Source organism: Schistocerca gregaria, chromosome 1 (assembly GCF_023897955.1).
Source record: "Schistocerca gregaria isolate iqSchGreg1 chromosome 1, iqSchGreg1.2, whole genome shotgun sequence".
Lineage (NCBI taxonomy): Eukaryota > Metazoa > Arthropoda > Insecta > Orthoptera > Acrididae > Schistocerca > Schistocerca gregaria.
Genome location: NC_064920.1, coordinates 467,975,499 through 467,999,544, shown reverse-complemented (window position 1 = coordinate 467,999,544; position 24,046 = coordinate 467,975,499). Strand labels below are relative to the sequence as shown.

The 24,046-nt window shown below is 44.6% G+C and overlaps 1 protein-coding gene across 1 annotated transcript in view; it reads right to left on the bottom strand.

Annotated features, from left to right (window-relative positions):
• LOC126354706 (ionotropic receptor 93a) overlaps nt 1–24,046 on the bottom strand; it is a 328,580-nt gene that overhangs the window by 129,566 nt on the left and 174,968 nt on the right. Inside the window, exon 7 of the mRNA XM_050004573.1 lies at nt 15,481–15,684. Coding sequence (XP_049860530.1) covers nt 15,481–15,684 — 204 coding nt within the window. The remainder of the gene's footprint in view (nt 1–15,480; nt 15,685–24,046) is intronic.

Sequence of the window (24,046 nt, the reverse complement as noted above, 5' to 3'; positions counted from 1 at the left end):
GTACCCAGTCTGTAACCCCCAGAAACCATCCTTGTAACAATTGATGACACTTCCCTATACACAAATATCCTGCACATCCAGGGCCTCGCTGCAATGGAGCACTTCCTTTCACGCCAATCACCTGCCACCCTACCTAAAACCTCTTTCCTTGTCACCTTAGCCAGCTTCATCCTGACCCACAATTTCTTCACTTTTGAAGGCCAGACATACCAACAATTAAAGGGAACAGCCATGGGTACCAAGATGGCTCTCTCGTGTGCCAACCTATTTATGAGTCGCTTAGAGGAAGCCTTCTTGGTTACCCAAGCCTGCCAACCCAAAGTTTGGTACAGATTTATTGATGACATCTTCATGATCTGGACTCACAGTGAAGAACAACTCCAGAATTTCCTCTCCAACCTCAACTGCTTTGGTTCCATCAGATTCACCTGGTCCTACTCCAAATCCCATGCCACTTTCCTTGACGTTGACCTCCATCTGTCCAATGGCCAGCTTCACACATCCGTCCACATCAAACCCACCAACAAGCAACAGTACCTCCATTATGACAGCTGCCACCCATTCCATATGAAACGGTCCCTTCCCTACAGCCTAGGCCTTCGTGGCAAACGAATCTGCTCCAGTCCTGAATCCCTGGACCATTACACCAACAACCTGAAAACAGCTTTCGCATCCCACAACTACCCTCCCGACCTGGTACAGAAGCAGATAACCAGAGCCACTTCCTCATCCCCTCAAACCCAGAACCTCTCACAGAAGAACCCCAAAAGTGCCCCACTTGTGACAGGATACTTCCCGGGACTGGATCAGACTCTGAATGTGGCTCTCCAGCAGGGATACGACTTCCTAAAATCCTGCCCCGAAATGAGATCCATCCTTCATGAAATCCTCCCCACTCCACCAAGAGTGTCTTTCCGCCATCCACCTAACCTTTGTAACCTCTTGGTTCATCCCTATGAAATCCCCAAACCACCTTCCCTACCCTCTGGCTCCTACCCTTGCAACTGCCCCTGGTGTAAAACCTCCCCTATGCACCCTCCAACCACCACCTACTCCAGTCTTGTAACCCGGAAGGTGTACACGATCAAACGCAGAGCCACGTGTGAAAGCACCCACGTGATTTACCAACTGACCTGCCTACACTGTGACACTTTCTATGTGGGAATGACCAGCAACAAACTATCCATTCGCATGAATGGACACAGGCAGACAGTGTTTGTTGGTAATGAGGATCACCCTGTGGCTAAACATGCCTTGGTGCACGGCCAGCACATCTTGGCACACTGTTACACCGTCCAAGTTATCTGGATACTTCCCACCAACACCAACCTATCCGAACTCCGGAGATGGGAACTTGCCCCTCAATATATCCTCTCTTCTCGTTATCCACCAGGCCTCAATCTCCGCTAATTTCAAGTTGCCGCCACTCATAACTCATCTGTCATTCAACATCATCGTTGCCTCCACACTTCCGCCTTGACTTACATCTCTGCCCATACTCTTTGCCTTTAAATATGTCTGCTTGTGTCTGTGTATGTATGGATGGATGTGTGTGTGTGTGTGTGTGTGTGTGTGTGTGTGTGCGAATATATACCTATCCTTTTTTCCCCCTAAGGTAAGTCTTTCCACTCCCGGGATTGGAATGAATCCTTACCCTCTCCCTTAAAACCCACATCCTTTCATCTTTTCTTTTCCTTCCCTCTTTCCTGACGAAGCAGCCACCGGTTGCGAAAGCTCGAAATTCTGTGTGTGTGTTTGTGTGTTTTATTCATTGTGCCTATCTACCGGCGCTTTCCCACTTGGTAAGTCTTGGAATCTTTGTTTTTAATATATTTTTTCCCATGTGGAAGTTTCTTTTTATTTTATTTACATCATCATTAATTTGAACCCAACAATTACGTTTGTTATTGTCTCTGTTGCATTTCGAAATCTTCTCTATCATCTTAATTTCTCTTTTTGTTTGTACAAGTAGTTTCACTTTTTCCCTTTTTCTGTAATCTACCATACATTTTATCTTGCCTAATTATACTCAATAATACGTAATTTACTCCCAAACCATAACCTAAAAAATTTTAACGCTTTCAACATAACCGCTGCTATAAAATCCACTGTTCTAAGTTTACAATCATTTCGTGTAAACTCGTGAATACTATTTCACAGCTTCAGTTCCTTTCACCCATTAAACAACCATCTCAGGTATTTCCAACAACTTTCGTTTTATTTCCATTCCCGTATTTCCCACATAACCGATCATTTTTTAGCAGCTTCCCACAGGTTTAAACGTTATTATTTCTCATCAAACAATTGTTAGCTTCATTCTCATAACCTGCCAGTACACAACCAGTCTTTGAATATGAGGAAGGCGCAAGGGTGGGAAGGTAATAACGACGTCTCTCGCTTCCTATCACAATACTTTATTCATAATCAACTGTACAGCACGGGGTACAGATGGGAACTGATTCCCGGAAGTCAACCTACAAAGAACATCAATCGAAGATACTATACACGTATCATGTTTTGGCGTATCGATCCGTGTGTCGACGCCACATAGCCCCCCCCTTCAGTATGGAGTACATACCCGATGGTGGGGGGGGGGGGTGGGGGGGTTGATAGCCTAAGTTGGTTACAATGAGTTCCTCCGCATCTAACGGCACGGGCCGTGTGGGAGGAGAGCGTGGAGCAAATCCTGGGATGTTGATTTCGAAGTCGTGAAGCGACGTCGGCGGTCGAAGTCGTCGGCCGGTGCGGGAGCGCTGGTGTGGAAGGGCGTCGTCGGCGGGGAACCTGATGATCACCTTTCCACTCGGCCTAACGTAAGCACGTAGTTTACCACACGTAGCACTTTGAGGGATTCTGAAACGCTTCACTACACGTTGCGACACACCACCTAACGGGTCACATGAATCGTCACACGCAAGCAGCACTGACACAGTATCACCACTAACGACAACAGACAATCCACAAATGTCATCAGGATGAACGTGGGTAGAGAGCTCGTAAGTGGCGCCTGCTAATGGTGAGGTATGCTGAGCCGGTGGGGTGGGGAAACTGTGGCACAGCGAAGGCGGAGTGCTGTGAGTAGAGAGGGGTGTGTCTGTGTGGTGGGCGTGGGATGGTAGGGTCTGGGTGGGCACGGCGGGAGCCTGCGTGCTACACCGGTTAGAAGAGCGGCGCGGTGTGCTCTCGCATGAAGACGGGACGGTTATATTAGAGTCCTGAGAGCCGGGGACTGGGCTATGGGAGCCGGGGGGTGAGAAACCCCGGAAAGAGTGTGGGCTCATTGATGGGGCTTGTGCAGGCGTTAGTGTACTTGGATCATGAGCGGAGGAAGAGGGCCGAAGACGGCCGGAGGGTGTGGTCTCTTCACCGGTAGGCGAGATAGGAGAAAATTCAACGTGAGCCGGTTTAACCCTGTTGAGGGAGATGGTAGTTACTGTGCCCTTAATTACAATGTCCATCGTGTTACTCGTTCGTTTGACGACTCTGAACGGACCTGTGTGAGGGGGCTGTAACGGGGCTCTTACAGTGTCGTCCCGAAGGAACACAAAGTCGCACGTGTCAAGTGCCTTGGGGACATATACGTGCAGAGGAGTGTGGCTGGAAGGGGATGGGGGTTGAAGCTTGTTACAGTGTAACCTCACCCGTTCTACTAGGGACGGCAGTTCAGAGGGTTTGATGACTGGAGTAGGAGCAACAAGTTCGCCTGGCAGTGTAAGGGACTGACCGTAGACAAACTCCGCGACTGTGCCTTTCAGGTCTTCTTTGAAGGTGGTCCGCAAACCGAGTAAGACGAATGGCAGGGCTTCCGTCCAAAGGGGGCCATGGCAACGTAGGGCCGTCTTAAGTGTCCTATGCCACCGTTCCACAAGGCCATTGCTTTGAGGGTGGTACGCTGTGGAATGAATCTTCTTGATGCCGCACAGTCTACATAGTTCTGAAAACAAGGCCGACTCAAACTGATGGCCTTGGTCGGTTGTCAAGTAAACAGGGCAGCCGAAACGTGAAAGCCAAGTGTCTATGAAAGTTCGTGCCACTGATTCAGATGTAATATTAGTTAGCGGGGCAGCTTCCACCCAACGGGTGGTTCTGTCTATGACAGATAGCACGTATCTGTAACCCTCAGAGGGGGTGAGGGGGCCCACCAAGTCGATGTGAACGTGCTGGAAACGACTGGGAGGAGCAGTGAAGCTGCCTAGTGGGGGCGATGTGTGCCGCGAAACCTTATTCCTTTGGCACGGAATGCAGGCACGGGCCCACGCTTGGCAGTCCCGCCGCATGTCGTGCCAGACAAAGCGCTCTGCAACGAGCCTCGTAGAGGCCCTCACTCCCGGGTGAGCTAGGTTGTGTAATTTGTCAAACACTTGCCTCTGCAGAGGTTTGGGTATGAAGGGGCGCAGTGTACCAGTTGACTCGTCACACCAAACCTCGCCTATGACACCTGGGAAGGTGGACCGTACCGGTTTGAGTGATGAGCTGCTATCAGAAATGAGGTCCATGGTATCCGTATCGGCAGTCTGCAGCTGAGGCAAGTTAGATAGGTCTATCAGGGTTGTGACAGCACCAACACGGGACAAAAAATCTGCGACCACATTATCCGCACCCTTGATGTATCGTATGTCGGAGGTAAATTGCAATATATAGTCTAAATGACGGAAGCGTCTAGGCGGAGGGTCGGCCGGAGGGTTCTTTACAGCAGCGACCAAAGGTTTATGGTCCGTTAATATGTAGAAGTCCCTGCCCTCGACCTCGGCGCAAAATTTTTTAACGGCCTCGTAGACGGCCAAGAGCTCCCTGTCAAAGGCTGAGTACTTTTTTTGAGCGCCGTTGAGCTTCTTAGAAAAGAACTGCAAAGGGGAGGTAGTATCTCCGACAGTTTGGCTGAGGACTGCGCCAACTGCGGTATCACTGGCGTCTGCAGTTATGAACAATGTAGCGTCCGGATGTGGGTGGGCAACAGTCACTGCATTGGCTAGTAGGTGCTTCAGCTTGTCAAAAGCTTGTTCCATGGCGGGGGTCCAGGGAACTGGGCGGATACCAGTTGTATTTTTGCCAGCAAGGGCGTCTGTTAGGGGAGCCTGAACCTCAGCTGCGGCTGGCAAATGCTTCCTATAATAGTTGACTGTTCCAACGAACCTGCGTAGTTCTTTGAATGTGTGAGGGCGTGGCAAGTCCAAAACAGGTTTGATTTTATCCTCGGGAGGAGTGAGACCCTTAGCTGACACTATGTAGCCTAAGAATCTTACCGAAGTCTGGTGCAACTGGAGCTTCTTATTATTTAGTTCAACACCAGCAGCGGTAAGGGTGTCTTTAACAATCTGCAAGTGTTCCTTGTTCTTTTGCAAGGTGGGACTGAAGATTAGAATATCGTCCAGGTACACAAAACAAAAATCCAAATGAAACAACACCTCGTTTATGAATCTCTGCCAAGTTTTTGCGGCGTTGCGGAGGCCAAAGGGCATGAATCGGTACTGGAAAAGGCCGAAAGGTGTTGTAACAGCTGTTTTCTCGATATCCTCGGGAGCCATCGGAATTTGGTGATACGCCCTCTTACAGTCCACTACTGAGAAATACTTGGCGCCTGCCAGAGCATGGTTAAAATCCGCGACGTTAGGAACTGGGTACTTGTCTATGATAGTCCGTGAGTTCAACTTACTATAGTCGCCGACCATACGCCAGGTGCCGTCGCTTTTTGTGACGAAGTGGATAGGCGACGCCCAGCATCCGGCAGATGGTTCAATCACACCAGCCGTTAAGAGCTCGTCTATTTGTTCACGAGCCACTTTCATTAATTCTGGCTTGATACGGCGTGGGCGGCAAGAGATAGGCGGTCCATCTAGCAAGCGAAGTTTGTGGGCGGTTCCGTTGGTAACCACGGCAACGCACGACGCTGTGCGAGAGGCGTCTGCCTGTGGCGTAGTGCGCGCGGCGGCCGCTAGGTTGGGTTGTGGCGCGGACGGCGAAAGTTTGTATGAGTGCCAACTGTTGGTTAGCTGGGAGTTTCCAACAAGTGAGCTACGCGAAACAAGGTTGGTACACTGTGTACTAGTAACCGAGGGTGCCGCTGTCGAGCTTGGTGGCGCCAGCGGGCGCGAATGAACAGCTGGTGGCAGTCTGTCAAAAACGTTAACCTGCGCCATGGAAGTTAGCTGCCTGAACGAGGAAGGAGATGAATCAGCACTCGGATTTACACGGTTCGGGCTGGCGGGAGCACGGAAACTGCACAGTTTATGCGGTATACTGTCACAAATGCACTCGGGTGCGAGAACACTGTAGTTGCACTGACTAACCTCGTGTGCCGCCGATGCGTCGTCTGCTGCAAGCCTCTGCCGTGCTGAAGATAACTCGTTACTTAAGTCTTTGAGGCAAAAACCTAACTCCAGTTGTTCCAGACGCAGGCGTGTAGACTCAACACGCTCCGCGAGCCAATTATTGGTCCACGACAGGAGCTCGGGGGAGGGGTTGTTACACTTCCTAGCCAGGCGGACCTGTTTTGTGATAGTATTCGCGCACAGCAAGGCACACGGGATGTGTTTCTGCTTAGGATAGTAGAACACTGTGTTTTTGACGAGGTCAGGCCACAGTTTGTGGTGTCGTAGGAAGTCTATTCCCACAATGGGCTCGCTGATGTCAGCCACCAGGAAGGACCACTGCAGGCTGCACTCAGGCGAGAGGGACACTGTATACGAAGTAGAACCCGAGCACGACAAATTAGATGAGTTCACCGCATGTAGGACAGTTTTTTGTGGTCGGATCTTGTCAGTAGCGAGACTGGGTGGAAGTAGGGAAACATCTGCGCCCATGTCGATGAGAAAGTTTGTGCCCGAGTTCCGGTCGCGGACATAGACGCGCCCTTTCGAAGCATTAGCGTTGGACACAGAATGGAGCGTGGGACAGCGCCCGTTGCTTACCTCGCAGGAGGTGGCGCCGCTGCCTACCTGCGATTGAAGTTTGGGTATGAGCACGGCGGTTTACAATTGCGTGCTTGTTCCCCGAATCTTGCGTGGAAGAAACAGTATTTATGGGGGGACGCCTGCTCCTGCGAGTGGTCAGGCGGCGGCGGCCCAGAATCTTCTGCTGGGTCAAATGCACTGTTGTTTCGCGGACTTGAAGTTGCCGGTAGTGCTGCGAGCTTGACTGACTTAGGTTTCGTAGGGCGTCCACGTTGGGATTCGGGCTGTGGTTGGAAACTGGCGTAGCTGCCAGACTGTTGGGCACGGCGTTCACGTTGTAGAGCGGAGTAAGCTCGGTCGGCAGCGCGCAAGCGTTCGCTGTTAGGTCTATCTTCGTAGGCGGAGATAGCGGTTTGAACAGACAGAGGCAGCTTTTCCGTCCAAATCTCGGTGAGTGTGTCGTCTGGCATGTCGCGTTCACCGACGAGAAGTCGAAGACATCGCCACAGCTGAGACGGAGACCTGTCACCGAGGCGTTCTTCATAGATGAGCTGCCGAACGTTTTCTCTTCTTGTCTTCGAGACACGTTCCAGTATTGTTTGTTTAGCTGTAACGTATTTCTCGTTCGGAGGAGGTGACTTAACCAAGTCGTAAATTAAGTCGACACGGTCGTGGAGGTGGTTCATGGGACACGTGAAACGAGCGTTGTCATCGAGTGCACAGACACTGAAAGTTTGCTCCACCAGGTTGAACCAGAACTCCGGGTAAGCAGGTTTAAAAGCTGGAAGTTTCGGTAGGTTAGACAAACCGGATGTTGGAGCGTGCTGACGGCCGCTCGCGCATGCAGGAGTAGGCAAGTCAAAGTTAACTTGGCGTCGTGGAGGCGGTAGAGAGGAAGCTGATGTGCCGGCTGTGTTGGCAGTTCCTGTAGGAGAAGTGAAGTCCGTTAGCACGAACCCCGGTGCGGAGCGAAGCGGGACCGATTGCTGTGGCGGAAGGCCAAAGTTGTTCGACAGGTTGTGATGCCATTGATCTTCAACGTCTGCAGCGAAATTGTCCATCACGGAGTCACTGATGAGGTTGCTGGGGCCTGACGCACTCAAATTAATGCACTGATGAACACTCGGAGTAACGGACTGGCGAGTGTCATTCACGTAGCGAGCAGCAGGCGCGGAGTGATACACATGTGGAGCTTGCACATTCGAACAGGCGTCCTGCTGTGGCACATTATGAAAACTATGCTCCCCTATATTTACAGCACTTGCATTAACGTTCGGCACCCGTGTATAAAGGCTTCTAGCACTGCTATGCGGCGAAAACTGGATTACTTCGGGGCTGACAAAGCCGGAGTCAGAAACCGCTGGCGGCATGTTCAAAACAACTGCACCTGACGAGGTCCCTGGGTTCTCAAGGCTGTAGGAGTGTGGATATACACGTCGGACGCCGAACACAGCTTGCGTGCTCGAACATACTTGCTGTTGCTGGTGAAAACCGGGCAGCGGCGGCGTGTTGTAAAGGGCCATTGTGTAATGAACAGAGGTTCACACGGTACACGGAAGCCGGCGCGGCAGTCACTTTTAACTCGAAATTCGAAAGTCAGGGTCACCACTCAGGAAGGGGCAAGGGTGGGAAGGTAATAACCACGTCTCTCGCTTCCTATCACAATACTTTATTCATAATCAACTGTACAGAACGGGGTACAGATGGGAACTGATTCCCGGAAGTCAACCTACAAAGAACATCAATCGAAGATACTATACACGTATCATGTTTTGGCGTATCGATCCGTGTGTCGACGCCACAGATACATTTACACGCATTTATTTCGAGATTTTATTCCAAAAATTTTTTTCGAAACTTTCTTCAAAAACTTTTTTCTTTTTTTTCGAATCTTTTATCGAGAAATTTTTTCGAAATTTTCCTGAATTTCCCCACCCTTTAACGTGTTTTGGAGACAACACAACTACCTAACCTTTGCACCCATTGTTGTTCACCAACCTAAGTTCAGCACAGGATCAACATAGCTCATCTCAAACCAACACTTTTCGACTTTTTTCACACTTTTATCTCGACTTTTTTCACACTTTTATCCCTCCCTATATATATATATATATATATATATATATATATATATATATATATATATATATATATATATATATATTATTTTCACTTTAACCTCACATTACCCTTTCCACCTTCTAATACCATGTCAGCCTCACAACATCCCTACAACGACCCCATTAAATTTTATTTACATTCCCTCCGCAAACATGCCTTCACCCTAGCCAGATTACGCTCCCATATTTTATTTACTCAGGCTTGTCTGACATTTGGCATTACCCCCAAAGGCCTCACACTTAAAGTTCCCATCTCTGGCTGCAATCCTTCTTTCCATCAGTCCTTATATCAGTTCCAAACAGCACAATCCATAGCCCTCACCTGCCTAATCCTTCACCTATACATCGAATCGGCCAATGAACACACCCGTCAACTCCTATCCCAAATCAAAGTCCTCAATCTTTCCTCTCCCACATCCACACCGGCTGTTCATAGCATCCTCCTACAGGCCAACCGCAAATTAGAACAGCATGCCACCCTCCACCTCAAAAAACTATCCAATCTCCTGGTTTCCCACCTCCGGAAAGGCAACTCACTCACCCTCCACAACCTTTCCAACAAACCTAAACCTCCTCTCATTGCACACAGACCCAGTCTCTCCCATCTACTCTATCTCCCACTTCCAGCTCCACTCCCCCCAACACCTCAAAATTCTAGTCAACACAATCTGGAACCACAACACCCCAATTCAGTAGTTAACCTTTCCTCCAAACCTCTCTCCCAATCCGAAACATCTGTCCTATCCAAAGGCCTCACCTTCAGCCCCACTCCCAGGTTCAACCAAACTGCCCTTGTCAAAGATTTACTGTCCTACACTCGTAGTCTCTGCTGGAAATATCACTTTGCCATGAAGAAAAATAATCCTGATCCCACTCCTAATGATACAACTCCCCAAAACACTATCCAAATTGAACCCTGCCTGGAACAGTTCCGTCCTCCATCACAGCGGGACCCACCTCCTCTTCCTCAAAATCCACCTCTCCAAACCTTCCAGGAATTTCTCACTTCCAGCCTTGCCTCTCAATCTTTCTTGAAAAACCTTAATCCTACTCCCAACATCACCACAGCCGAAACCCAGGCTATCCGTGATCTGAAAGCTGACCGATCCATCATCATTCTTCCGGCTGACAAGGGTTCCACAACCGTGGTACTTGATCATTGGGAGTATGTGGCTTAGGGACTGCGTCAGCTTTCAGACAACTCTACATACAAAGTTTGCCAAGGTAATTCCATTCCTAATGTCCAGGCGGAGCTTCAAGGAATCCTCAGAACCTTAGGCCCCCTACAAATCTTTTCACCTGACTCCATCAAACTCCTGACCCCACCAACACCTCACACTCCTACCTTCTACCTACTTCCTAAAATTCACAAACCCAAACATCCTGGCCGCCCCATTGTAGCTGGTTACCAAGCCCCCACAGAACATATCTCTGCCTACGTAGATCAACACCTTCAACTCATTACATGCAGTCTCCCATCCTTCATCAAAGACACCAAACACTTTCTCGAATGCCTGGAATCCGTACCCAGTCTGTAACCCCCAGAAACCATCCTAGTAACAATTGATGCCACTTCCCTATACACAAATATCCTGCACGTCCAGGGCCTCGCTGCAATGGAGCACTTCCTTTCACGCCAATCACCTGCCACTCTACCTAAAACCTCTTTCCTTGTCACCTTAGCCAGCTTCATCCTGACCCACAATTTCTTCACTTTTGAAGGCCAGACATACCAACAATTAAAGGGAACAGCCATGGGTACCAAGATGGCCCTCTCGTGTGCCAACCTATTTATGGGTCGCTTAGAGGAAGCCTTCTTGGTTACCCAAGCCTGCCAACCCAAAGTTTGGTACAGATTTATTGATGACATCTTCATGATCTGGACTCACAGTGAAGAACAACTCCAGAATTTCCTCTCCAACCTCAACTGCTTTGGTTCCATCAGATTCACCTGGTCCTACTCCAAATCCCATTCCACTTTCCTTGACGTTGACCTCCATCTGTCCAATGGCCAGCTGCACACATCCGTCCACATCAAACCCACCAACAAGCAACAGTACCTCCATTATGACAGCTGCCACCCATTCCATATGAAACGGTCCCTTCCCTACAGCCTAGGCCTTCGTGGCAAACGAATCTGCTCCAGTCCTGAATCCCTGGACCATTACACCAACAACCTGAAAAAAGCTTTCGCATCCCACAACTACCCTCCCGACCTGGTACAGAAGCAGATAACCAGAGTCACTTCCTCATCCCCTCAAACCCAGAACCTCTCACAGAAGAACCCCAAAAGTGCCCCACTTGTGACAGGATACTTCCCGGGACTGGATCAGACTCTGAATGTGGCTCTCCAGCAGGGATACGACTTCCTAAAATCCTGCCCCGAAATGAGATCCATCCTTCATGAAATCCTCCCCACTCCATCAAGAGTGTCTTTCCGCCATCCACCTAACCTTTGTAACCTCTTGGTTCATCCCTATGAAATCCCCAAACCACCTTCCATACCCTCTGGCTCCTATCCTTGCAACTGCCCCTGGTGTAAAACCTCCCCTATGCACCCTCCAACCACCACCTACTCCAGTCTTGTAACCCGGAAGGTGTACACGATCAAAGGCAGAGCCACGTGTGAAAGCACCCACGTGATTTAGCAACTGACCTTCCTACACTGTGACACTTTCTATGTGGGAATGACCAGCAACAAACTGTCCATTCGCATGAATGGACACAGGCAGACAGTGTTTGTTGGTAATGAGGATCACCCTGTGGCTAAACATGCCTTGGTGCACGGCCAACACATCTTGGCACACTGTTATACCATCCGAGTTATCTGGATACTTCCCACCAACACCAACCTATCCGAACTCCGGAGATGGGAACTTGCCCTTCAATATATCCTCTCTTCTCGTTATCCACCAGGCCTCAATCTCCGCTAACTTCAAGTTGCCGCCACTCATACCTCATCTGTCATTCAACATCATCTTTGCCTCCACACTCCCGCCTTGACTTACATCTCTGCCCATACTCTTTGCCTTTAAATATGTCTGCTTGTGTATGTGTATGTATGGATGGATATGTGTGTGTGTGTGTGTGTGTGTGTGTGTGTGTGTGTGTGCGTGCGAGTATATACCTATTCTTTTTTCCCCCTAAGGTAAGTCTTTCCGCTCCCGGGATTGGAATGACTCCTTACCCTCTCCCTTAAAACCCACATCCTTTTATCTTTCCTTTTCCTTCCCTCTTTCCTGACGAAGCAGCCACCGGTTGCGAAAGCTCGAAATTCTGTGTGTGTGTTTGTGTGTTTTATTCATTGTGCCTATCTAATGGCGCTTTCCCGCTTGGTAAGTCTTGGAATCTTTGTTTTTAATATATTTTTCCCATGTGGAAGTTTCTTTCTGTGTGTGTGTGTTTGTGTGTGTGTGTGTGTGTTTGTGTGTGTGTGAGTGTCTCAGCACTTTATGTGAAAAACAATATAGCATGTTTGGAAACAACGCTATATGCAAAATAAAATTAGATATACCAAGGGAGAGAGTGGCAAGACCACGAAAGTCCCATCTAATCAACAGCTCAAGAATATTTAAGAAATTTCCATTTTCTGCTCAGTCAGCTTACATAACTAGCTTCAAAAGCAAGCTATTAAACAGGTCACTTATTAATCCTTTCTTAACTGAATTTATGAACGTAAAATCAAATTACATCAATATTTAAGGTCTTCATTATGTGACATCATTGACTGTATTTATTTATTATTTTATTGTTTATACTATCGTTTCTAAATTCTATTTGGAATATGTAATGTTCATGTAGTTTCAAGGTACTATTCTAGGAAAATGTAATATGCTATCAAGGTAAAATGCCTATTCCACTTCAGGTGGTCAATTGTTAATAAAGAATCTATAAGAACTTGAATCTGAAAGAACAGTATCATCTCATACCTACCCATTCCAGTGTAAACCTTTAAATACACTGTTTGTGAAAAGTGCAACACCAAGAAGGAATTACCTGAATAGTGCCACACTTGGTGGAAGTGGTGACAGGTGTGCAAATAATAAGTGATACGTTTTGCAGCAAGAAGTGGTACATGTAGACCGAGCAGAGCCCTCTTGTGTCAGTCCGTCAGGGCCAGTGTTGTGCCTAGTGTAGTCAGTGCAGAGCTGTCATCCAAGGTGTAAACAATACAGTGAGTACCACTATGCCTCGTCAACATCCAAGGAAGCCACATCGGCATGTGAGCGAGTTCTAACGGGGCAGAATGATTGGTCCCCAGGAAATGGGGTTGTCATACCATGACATTTCGGTTTGCACAGGGCATGCTGTTATGACAGTGATGCATGTGTAGAAGCATTGGATAGAGGAAAGTCGAATGCAGCAACAAGTGGGAACTGGACCACGGAACATGACCACAGCACAGGATGACTGTCATCTTGTCTGCATGGCCGTTATGCATCTACAGCATCATCCACAGTGTTGGTTCATTGTTGCAGTAAAAGGTGTGAACTTGACCGCATCAACAGTTCATCACCATCTGCTGCAGGTTGGACTGGCTGCACACATGCCATTATGTTGGCTTCCATTGTCCAGAAGCCACAAGCTCTTCCAGTTGAAATGGGCACGTGAACACTGTGACTGGGTGGCTGAGTGACAACATGTAATCTTTTCAGAGGAATCATGCTTCAGTGTGTCCTACAGTAATGGCCATATACATGTCCAGCAGTACCATGGTGAGTGCAACCTGGAGGGCTGCACTGTGGAATGGCATAGCGGACAAACACAAGGTGTGGCGGTTTGGGGTGCCATTGGTTATAACAACCGATCTTGCCTCATACATATTGCGGGCACTTTGAACAGCAACCAGTACCTAACGGAGGTTGTGGAGCCTGAGGTACTCCCCCTGCTTCAGGCATCTCCACAGGCCACATTTCAACAGGACAATGCCTGGTCACATATTGCAAGGAGTGTATAGGCCTTCTTTGGAGAGCGAAAGGTACCACTGCTTCCCCAGACTCCTAACGGAGGTTGTGGAGGCTGAGGTACTCCTCCTGCTTCAGGCATCTCCACAGGCCACATTTCAATAGGACAATGCCTGGTCACATATTGCAAGGAGTGTACAGGCCTTCTTTGAAGAGCGACAAGTACCATTGCTTCCCCCGACGTGTCACCCGCTGAACATGTCTGGTATATGGTTGGTTGGCACCTAGTGTGTCATGGTCCTCCAGTAACTGGTGTCACTGATTTGTAGGCTTGGATACAAACTGCATTGAGGAAAATCCCTCAGGAACATATTCAGAACCTGAATGAGATTTTCACTCTGCAGCAGAGTGTGTGCTGATTCGTATTCAGAACCTTATTGATTCAATACCATGGTGTAAAGCAACTCTAATTGCAGTGTGTGGGGGCTACATGGCATACTGAATAGTAGGGATCAAAGGACATGTACAGATTTGAAAAGGTAATCATTTGTTACTTGTTGTGTACCTAACCTGTGGTATTAAATTAATTTAATTCATGTGTTTCCTCCTTGGCATTGCAATTTCCACAAACGGTAGTGTATATCACCTGAAAGCATTTTTTTTTTTTTTTATGATGAAACAGATTTTAAAAAGATATGTAATAGGTATTCACCTAGCTTTAACTTTAGGGATGTATAATTATTGTAAATATATTTTTATTCATTGAAGTTAAGCTTTAATGTAATATATAGTTTTTATTTTGCCAGACATATACGCTATAAGAAATTTTTGGTGTATGAATCGACTTACCTTCAGGAGACAAAATGAATGACACTGCCGACAGATGCATAAAAAATGTTGGGTAAGGTTAAAAATGAAGGGTAGGTTGCTTAGACCCCAGGATGAAACTGAGGATACACAGAGAACTTTGAAATGAGGACTGACAAAGATCATAAAATTTTTGCTCTACCTCATCCAAACTAAAAGTTGGTCTCTCTCATCCTGCGGACTCAGTGACCTCCCCTTCCCTTTTACGCTTACCAAACATATTCTTCTCCCCTTCACAACAAATGAAGTATTAGTTCTGAAAGCTATATAGAGTGACTCTTTTACTTTTATATGCATCTGTCAGCAGTACTACACATTTTGCCTCCTGACGGTAAGTACGGGTCAGTAGTTTGGTCACATAATTTATTACCTTTCTAGATTTAATTTTCTTTTGATATAATTGAGCATGTATGAAAGTGTATAGCATTCTCAACACTTACACCTGAGTTGTCAGAGTGTCAGAGTAAATATATAAATTATGATCCTGAAATAGGGGCCCAAATGATTGATGTATGTATAAGAAATACAAGATGTTAAATGGCAACATGATTTTTTAGAAATACACACAATTCTGAGAGTTTGGATGGAAAAGAACAAAAAATGAATTGGCCTAACAAAAAACTGACAAATAATTAGATCTGCAGTAAATGGTACTGAAACTGAACTTTGCTGTCTTTAAAAAATATCTTTAAAACTTACATGAAATGAGAGCACTTGCAAGTTACGACCACAAAATTTGTAAGCACTGTGTGGAAACAAATTGTTTGTTAATTGTGTCCCCAGACGAGTAGTCCATATACCTATTTCTGGAAGTGAGCTAACAGCACCTACTCCCCAAGTTTCTGCTGCAAAGATTGTCCATCTTCTACATGCATCACATTTTCCTTTAACATCTAGCTGTTCCTGTAAAAGTAAGAAAGACTGTGTAAGTTAATACAATTAGAAATGAGAATCTATACCTCATCTGATACATATGTTCTTTGCCGTTAATTTCCATACATGTTCTTTATTCTCATTCATATGCGTGTGCCTTCACAAATGTATGAGAATGACATTTTTTGGTACATATTACATTACGAACACTGTTGATTTTTCTTTCCATTTCTAAACAAAAATTTGCAAAATGAATACCTGGTCACTGCCAGGTTTTTCAGCTAGTATTAAATAAATAAATCCTGAAAGACTGCGTTCATGTGTCGACACCTTTAGACAACAATCAAGTACTTACACACAATATGAGCTGCAAGACAAACAAAGAGAGAAAAGCCATGAGAACTATTGCCTCAAGAGAAACTATAGGCAGTTTGATGTTCATGCAGCTAAGAACCAGATATGACCTGGCTTATGCAATTGCAGTAGTACGTTGCTTTAACAATGATCCAGGCATGCCTCACTGGCAAGCAAAAGGGTCATGCGACACTTAAAAGAGACTAAGGACTTGAAGCTGCAGTTTTCTGCTGTAACAGCAAACATCCACTATGAGGATCACTGGTTTAGCAGGACCAAAGTGAACAAGGAACCTGTCGCTAAACAAAACTGTTTTTAAAGTGTGGAAAGTGTTCTCCTGCTCAGATGACTAGATTAAAGGAACATTCTTCTGCTGGAGTGCATGTAAGGGTGCTGCAATCTGAGCAGCATTAGGTATGAAGTGGAGATAATATGAGAGTTTGCCTAGAACAGCCCAAAGTGCAGAAAGATTCTTCGGGAAAGAGAACTCCTGAATAGCCTCCAAGTGTCTGGCAGAAGGGCGAACACCCTGTAGCTCAATAATGTGGCTCAGATATTTGATTTGAGTCTGGAAGAGGCACTCCAGGTTCCAGAGATGCTCCTCTGGAGTCCTGCTAGAAATGACAATGTCATCAAGATAATTGGTGCAATAGGGTACTTTCAGTGTCAGTAGCTGCAGAAATTATTGGAAGATGGACAGGACAGAAGCACTGATATTGGAACAGCCTGGTGTGAGTGCTGAAAATGAGGAAGGACTTTGTCTCAGTATCCAACAGGAGTTTCAAGTAAGCATTCCAGAGATTGATCTTGGAAAAGAACACGCCTCCTTGTAATCTGTCCATTAACTGCTCAGAGTGAAGGTGACAGTGGGAATCCATGACAGACCGTGCATTAATAGTGGATTTTAAGTCAGTACACAGGTGAAGGTGGCTGTTGAGTTTCCTGACAATGATGAGGGGGGTTGCCCATTGACTAACAGAAATGGGTGTAATGACTGCCAAGTCCTGCATATGATGCAACTTCACTGCAATGGTCTTCCCGAGCTTTAATGAACCTTGACTAAGCCACATCCTTCAATATAATGTGAGTGAAAAAATCTTTTTCCCTACCCAGAGGGTCCCCAAAAAGCTGGTGAATTTTGTCCAGAGCTTCATAACACTGTTGTAAGAGTTCATTAGTGCCTCATTATATGAGATCTAAAAACCATAAATGTCAAAAGCATTAAGGCAAATATCTTAGAACTGTCATAGGAGTGGAGCACTGTGGCCAGAACTGTCTTAAGAGGTAGATCGCTATTGCATCGGCAAAGAACAGGTTCCTAGGACGACAGTGCTATCTCCATTGAGTGCAATGAGGGTCTGTGTCAGAGCATGGAGAACTGAGCTTCTCATATATACCTCCATTAATCAAAGTTACAGAAGCCCCAGTATCCAGTTGGAACTGTACAACCCGATTCCGGATAAGCAACTGAATGAACAAATTTTTTGGTTCCTCTTTAAGCAATGAGGGACACGGGGAATAATTAACAACTGGAACCAATCCTGGTGCAGTGGAAACACTATAACAGGTTTGAACCAGAAATGACTCATCAGAAACTGACGGATGCAAGAACACAAAGTCATTGCCGCTGACCTAACTGACATCCATTGCCTCCAAGCTGTAAATGGACATAGTAACAGAGTGCCCACACATTTTTTTGGAGCAAACTTCTTGAATGTGGGCAACCTTCTTGCAAAACAAACATTTGACCTGGTGAAAACTACAGCCTTCCCTGTGGCGAGAAATATAGCACTGAGGGCAGGACTGAAACTTGTCAGTGGGGTGGCATTGCTGCGGACATGATGTGGGTCATTTACAGTACCCAGCAGAAATGGAAGGCCTGTGTGGAGAGGACTGAAGAGCATAAAGGTCAGCAACCATGGGGAGTGACATCTCCAACTCAGCGGAATAATTCTTATTCCTTGATTATACAAAAGAACATCCTCAGCAGAAGAGTCTGAGAGCTTGAAGACCTCCACACATAGTCAGGAATAAGTAATATTTTGAACAATAGTGTTCTGTAAGATAAAGTGTCAAAATATGACTTACAACAAGGATAGACACATTTACACATGCAGGTCATACCACAGGACTTCATGAGCCATTGCCAGTATGATTGGGAAGTCAGCAATTTGTGCTAAAAAACTTACAATGAGCACAGGTGACAAACACCTGAGAGTTGAAATACTTATCAAGAGCATCAGTGAGGCCTGAGAAAGGAACTGATACTGGCTGAGGGGAAACAGCTCTACGCAGATAAGCAAGATATCAACACCAACCCAAGAGAAGAAAGGAGAGCACTGAACATCACCTAAGATGTTGTGGGCCTTGAAGTGTTGTCTGTCATGGTGAAAGGGAGAGAAGAAACAAAGACAAAAGCAAAGGAATAAATTGATGATGCCTAACACTGTTTGCACAGAACAAGAGAAGAAAAGAAATCACAGTGACCCCCTCATCAGAGGCATGAGACATTTGACCAGAAGCAAGGGAGGACCAATGAAACCAAAACCAAAACTGAAATCAACAACCAGCGTCTGTCACTGCTAATTTGTTGTATCTGGGAAATGTGGAACAACAAAGACTCGGAACTTGAGTGGAAAAACAAATTTAATCTCTCAACTGAACTTCACATAAGATCTGAGTACAAACACTGTCAGATGGAATTGTACACTAATTCACTATCACAGTCATACACCACTGTCACTTCAAGTCTTTGTATGTCTTTGGTTACAAGTGGTGAGTCCAAACACTTAATGAGACTGCAGCCTGATTTTGCATCCCATCTGTGGCAGTGCATGCACTTTTAACTAGACAGAGTGCACAGGAGTACACAGACTGTTGATGAGCCAGCTCTGGTGTGGCATGGCATGACTGGCCCATAATTGCTAGCTTACTATTTTCCATATGATTACCAGCTGGCATTGCTAGGATAACAGAGGAAGTGGTTTTATGGATTGCTGCACCTGTGCTGTAGGTACAAGGAGGACAACTGTGAGGAACCATGAAGAACAGATGAAATGCTTCAGATGAATTATGAAAGAGGGGAAGTACAAAAATGTTCAGGGAAACTCAGGAATACAGAAATATGGGTCACTTATGAACAAAATTAATAGGGAGTGCAGGGACGTTAAGGCAAAATGGCTGCATGAAAAAAGTGAATAAACTGAAAAGCAAATGATTATCAGAAGAATGGATTCAGTGTATAGTAAAGTCAAAACAATGGGAAGACTTGTCTGATGACATGATAGAAGAGGAAACAGGAGTCAACATGATAGAGGAGGAAACAGGAGTCAACAGGAAAGATAGGGATTCCAGTATTAGAATCAGAATTTAAAAGAACTTTGGAAGACTTAAGGTCAAAACAGGCAGAAGGGGTAGAGAACATTCCATCAGAATTCTTAAAATCATTGGAGGAAGTGGCAACAAGACAACTACTCATGGTGTCCAAAATGTGTGAGACTGGTGATATACCATCAGGCTTAGGAGAAAACATCATTCACACAATTCTAAAGATAGCAAGAGCTGATAAGTATGAGAACTAACACACAATCAGCTTAACAGCTTATGCATCCAAGTTGCTGACAAGAATAATATACAGAAGAATGGAAAAGAAAATTGAGACTCTGTTAGATGATGACCAGTGTAGCTTTGGGAAAGGTGAAGGAAGGCACCAGGGAGGCAGTTCTGATGTTGTGGTTGACAATGGAAGCAAGACTAAAGAAAAGTCAAGACATCTTCATAGGATTTGTTGACTTGGAAAAAGCATTCCACAATGTAAAAGATATTCAAAATTCTTGGAAAACTAGGGGTAGGCTATAGGGAAAGGCGGGTAATATACAATATGTACAAGAACCAAAAGGGAACAATAAGACTGGAAGACCAGAAACAAAGTACTTAGATTAAAAAGGGAGTAAGACATGGATGCAGTTTTCACCTCTAGTGTTCAGTCTATACTTCAAAGAAGCAATGAGCAAAATAAAAGAAAGGTTCAAGAGAGGTACCAAAATCCAGGATGAAAAGATATCAACTATAAGATCTGCTGAATACATTGCTATCCTCAGGGAAAATGAAGAAGGGATGGAGGATATACTAAATTTAATGAACACTCTAATGAGTTTGGGGTCTGCTAGTCCCCCATCAGGTGCCTCCCCAGGTGGCGGATAGGGGAATGCTCTCTAGATATAAAGGGTACCGGGGAAATGAAATACCCAGGGTGGACCAAAACTAGCATGGGCAGGAGAGGCTCACTCAGCTGCGGTGAAGGCAACCCTCTTAGGGGTAGAGTACCCAAAAATCAAGACTCCTGGTCCTCCAGGTTGGGGGTTGTGCAGAGGGCTACCAACCCACTCATGTAGAAATATGAAATGGTTAGGATACTCAACACCAGCCTCAGAAATAGGACAGGATTTACTGGAACAAAAACTGGCAAAACTACAAGGTATTCTCTTTTGGATCATGGAATATTAGAAGCCTGTATCGTCCTGGAGCTGCCCAAATACTAACAAACGAATTAAGAAAATATAGAGTGCAACTGGTAGCTCTCCAAGAAGTAAGATGGCAGGGAACAGGCTCACTGAAAATATCAGACGGGACAATAATGTATGGAGAATGTGGTCAGCACCATGAATTTGGAACCAGTTTCTACATTCATAAATCAATAGAGGACACAGTAAAGGAGTTCTAACATGTTAATAGCTGTATATCATCTATTCAGATGCAGTGGTTAGACATTACATTTCTAAATGCACACGCGCACACAGCAGATAAGGATGACAACACGAAAGAAGAATTCTACAGCCAACTGGAACAAACATACAACTTAGTAAGTAGGCACAATGTGAAAATCCTGTTAGGAGATTTTAATACCAAAGTAGGAAAGGAAGAAATCTACAAACCAACCATTGGCAATTTTTGCTTACACGAGGAAAGTTCAGATAATGGGGTTCAACTTATAAACTTTGCAATGTCAAATGGTATCATGATAAGCAGCACAAAATTTCAATATAAACGCATTCATTTAGGAACATGGATATCACCAGCTGGAAAGGTAGTCAATCAAGTAGATCATGTAGCTATTCAGAAATGATTCCAAAACAATATTAAATATGTCAGAATCTTTAGGGGAGCTGATTGTGACACAGACCACAGGTTAATCATATCAAAAATGAAAGTGAAACTCAAAAGGAAAATATATAGAAATAGAGAAGAAATTACAAGATATAACATAGGAAACCTGGGGAAAGTAGATATAAAAGAAAATTTTACAAAAGAGATTAAAAGCAATCTAACAAAACCGAGACTGACCAATGCAGAACCACAGGATGTCGAAAGCAGATGGAGACACCTGAAGGGTTGTATTCAAGAAGCAGCTTCCAAAATCATGGGTGAAAGAAAATGACCTAACAAAATTTGGTTTAACACAAAGTGTCATGAAAAAGTTCTGGAAAGAAGAAATGCTAGGAATGCATGGATTAAAGAAAGGGACAATATAACATTGAAGGAAAGATACTATAAACTCCACCAAGAAATGCAAAGAACCCTAAGACAAGAGAAAAGGGAATACTATAACAATATGATCAGAGAAGCAGAGGATGATTTCCAACATCACAGGACAAGGCAGATGTATCAAAATATTAAAAAAATCCTTTGGTAAATTCAATAAAAGGGAACAGTTTATATTGACCAACAAACATGACATACAAAAAAGATGGAAGACATACTTTTCATAACTTCTCAACTGCAATGACCCCACACTCTTACTTTAAATTGGAAGAACCTGATACAATCGATACAGCTGATACAGTTACTACCCCATCAGCAAATGAAATACAGAAAGCAATAAAGAAATTAAACAATAACAAGGCTTGTGGTGAGGACAAGATATACACTGAGTTATTAAAGAATGAAGGCCCACAACTGGAATTAGAAACACAGGTGTTAATAGAAACAATTTGGGAGACAGAAACCATTCCTGCAGACTGGAAAACTGCAATTGTGTGCCCCATATTTAAGAAGAATGATCCACTTGTTTGTGATATCTACAGAGGAATTGCCTTACTGGATGTCACCTACAGAATCTTATCGAGTGCCAACTAAACAGGCTGATACCAATAACAGAAGGACTGATTGGGGACTGGACTGAGACAAGGGAATGCCATTTCACCTATTTTATTTAACCTTGTCCTAGAGAAGATCGACAGAGAATTTTCTAAAACCAGTTCACAAGGGATCCAGATACAGGATGTGAACATTACAAGACTTGCCTATACAGATGATGTAGCACAAATAATTAGTTCCAAAAGAGAATTAATCAGAATGATTCAAAATTACTACAAAATTGCTGAGAAAACAGGATTACATGTTGAAGAAAAGACAGAATACCTGCCCATAAGTAAGAAAACCAGGAAATATGCACCTCTGACTGTAGATGGATTCAATTTCAAGACTGTTGACCACTTCAAGTCATGTGTTAATAAGGAAATTCACAGAATTAATGCGAAACTTAAAAGTAATTGCAGGCTACTCAGCAATGTGAAATTAATTGACTCAAGCACACTTGACAGAGAATGTTTTATGAAACATGGGCTTCACCTTAACAGAAATGGCAAGGCCAGGTTACGAAACTTAATAAGGGAAGCAATTAAATGCAATTACAAAGTGACAGCCACTGAACTGGGATGGTATAAATCTCCAATAGCAGAAACAGCAGCACAAACAGGAGCAGCACGCAAATGGACCATCCAAAAAACAGTAGCAACAGAGGAACCTACTACTGAACCAACATCAGCAGCAGCAGAAATAACAACAGAAGCAATAGTTACAGCATCAAAAACCAACCAACCAGAATCATTAGCAGTCACAGCAACATCAGAAGCAGTAGTTCCAACATCAATAACCAAACAACCAGAATCACTGCCATTCATTGCAACAGCACACAGCAACAGCAGTGGTAATAGGAGCAGTCTTCACACCAGAAGAAGGCAGCCACCCTTGAGAAGCCAGGATTTTTGTTGGGGCAAAACAGTGAACAACAGCACATAACAGGGAAAGAGATAAATGCTTGCAAGCTGAGGAACCTACAACAAGGTATGAAATCTTGTAACAGTGTAAGAGAAAATGCATCAACAGAGTGTAAAGTCACAGGTCAGTCGGATTGTTCAAATCAGCTAAGAATTATGAGTCTGAACATTCAGTGTCTTAAAAACAAGTACCTTGAACTTGAGGTGGCAGCAAATAGTGTCCATATTGATTGTTTATGTGTTATGGAACATTGGTGCAGGGACATTGAACTAAACAGCATAAACTTAAGCCAATATAAACTTGCCAGTCAGTACTGTAGGCAAAATGCCAAAGGAGGTGGTGTATGCATTTATCTAAATCCCAAGCTTAAATTTAAGTTAAGATACGAGGCTAAACCATTAATCATAGAAAAGGATTTTGAGGCAGTAGCCATTCAATTATATAGTTTAAAGAAGAAAATAATTGTTGCAGCAATTTACAGGTCACCATCTGGAGATAATGAAGTCTTTCTTAAGAATTTGGAAGAAATGCTCAACATTTTCTCAAATGAGAACTCTACCATAATTCTTTGTGGTGACTTTAATATTAATCTATTGGTTCAGAGTCCAGTAAAAAACAAGTTTTTAGCATACTAAAAAGCTTCAACATGTTTCCCCACATATCAGCTCCCACTAGAAGAACAGATTCCAGTGAAAGCCTAATAGATAACATCTTCTCAAATGTAGTCACACATGAAGTTGCAGTTACAAATATGAATATAGGATTATCAGATCATAATGCACTAACCTTTAATCTCACTGCAACTCCAAAGGAGGAAGAAAATAAGAAGGAGTACAAACGATTTTTCTCTACTGAAAATTGTAATCAGCTCAAAAATAATTTAAAAAATGCAGTTTGGTCAGAGGTCTTGGTACAAACAAACACAAATGATGCTTATAATATATTTGCTTCCACTTTTATGACATACTTTGGAATGTGT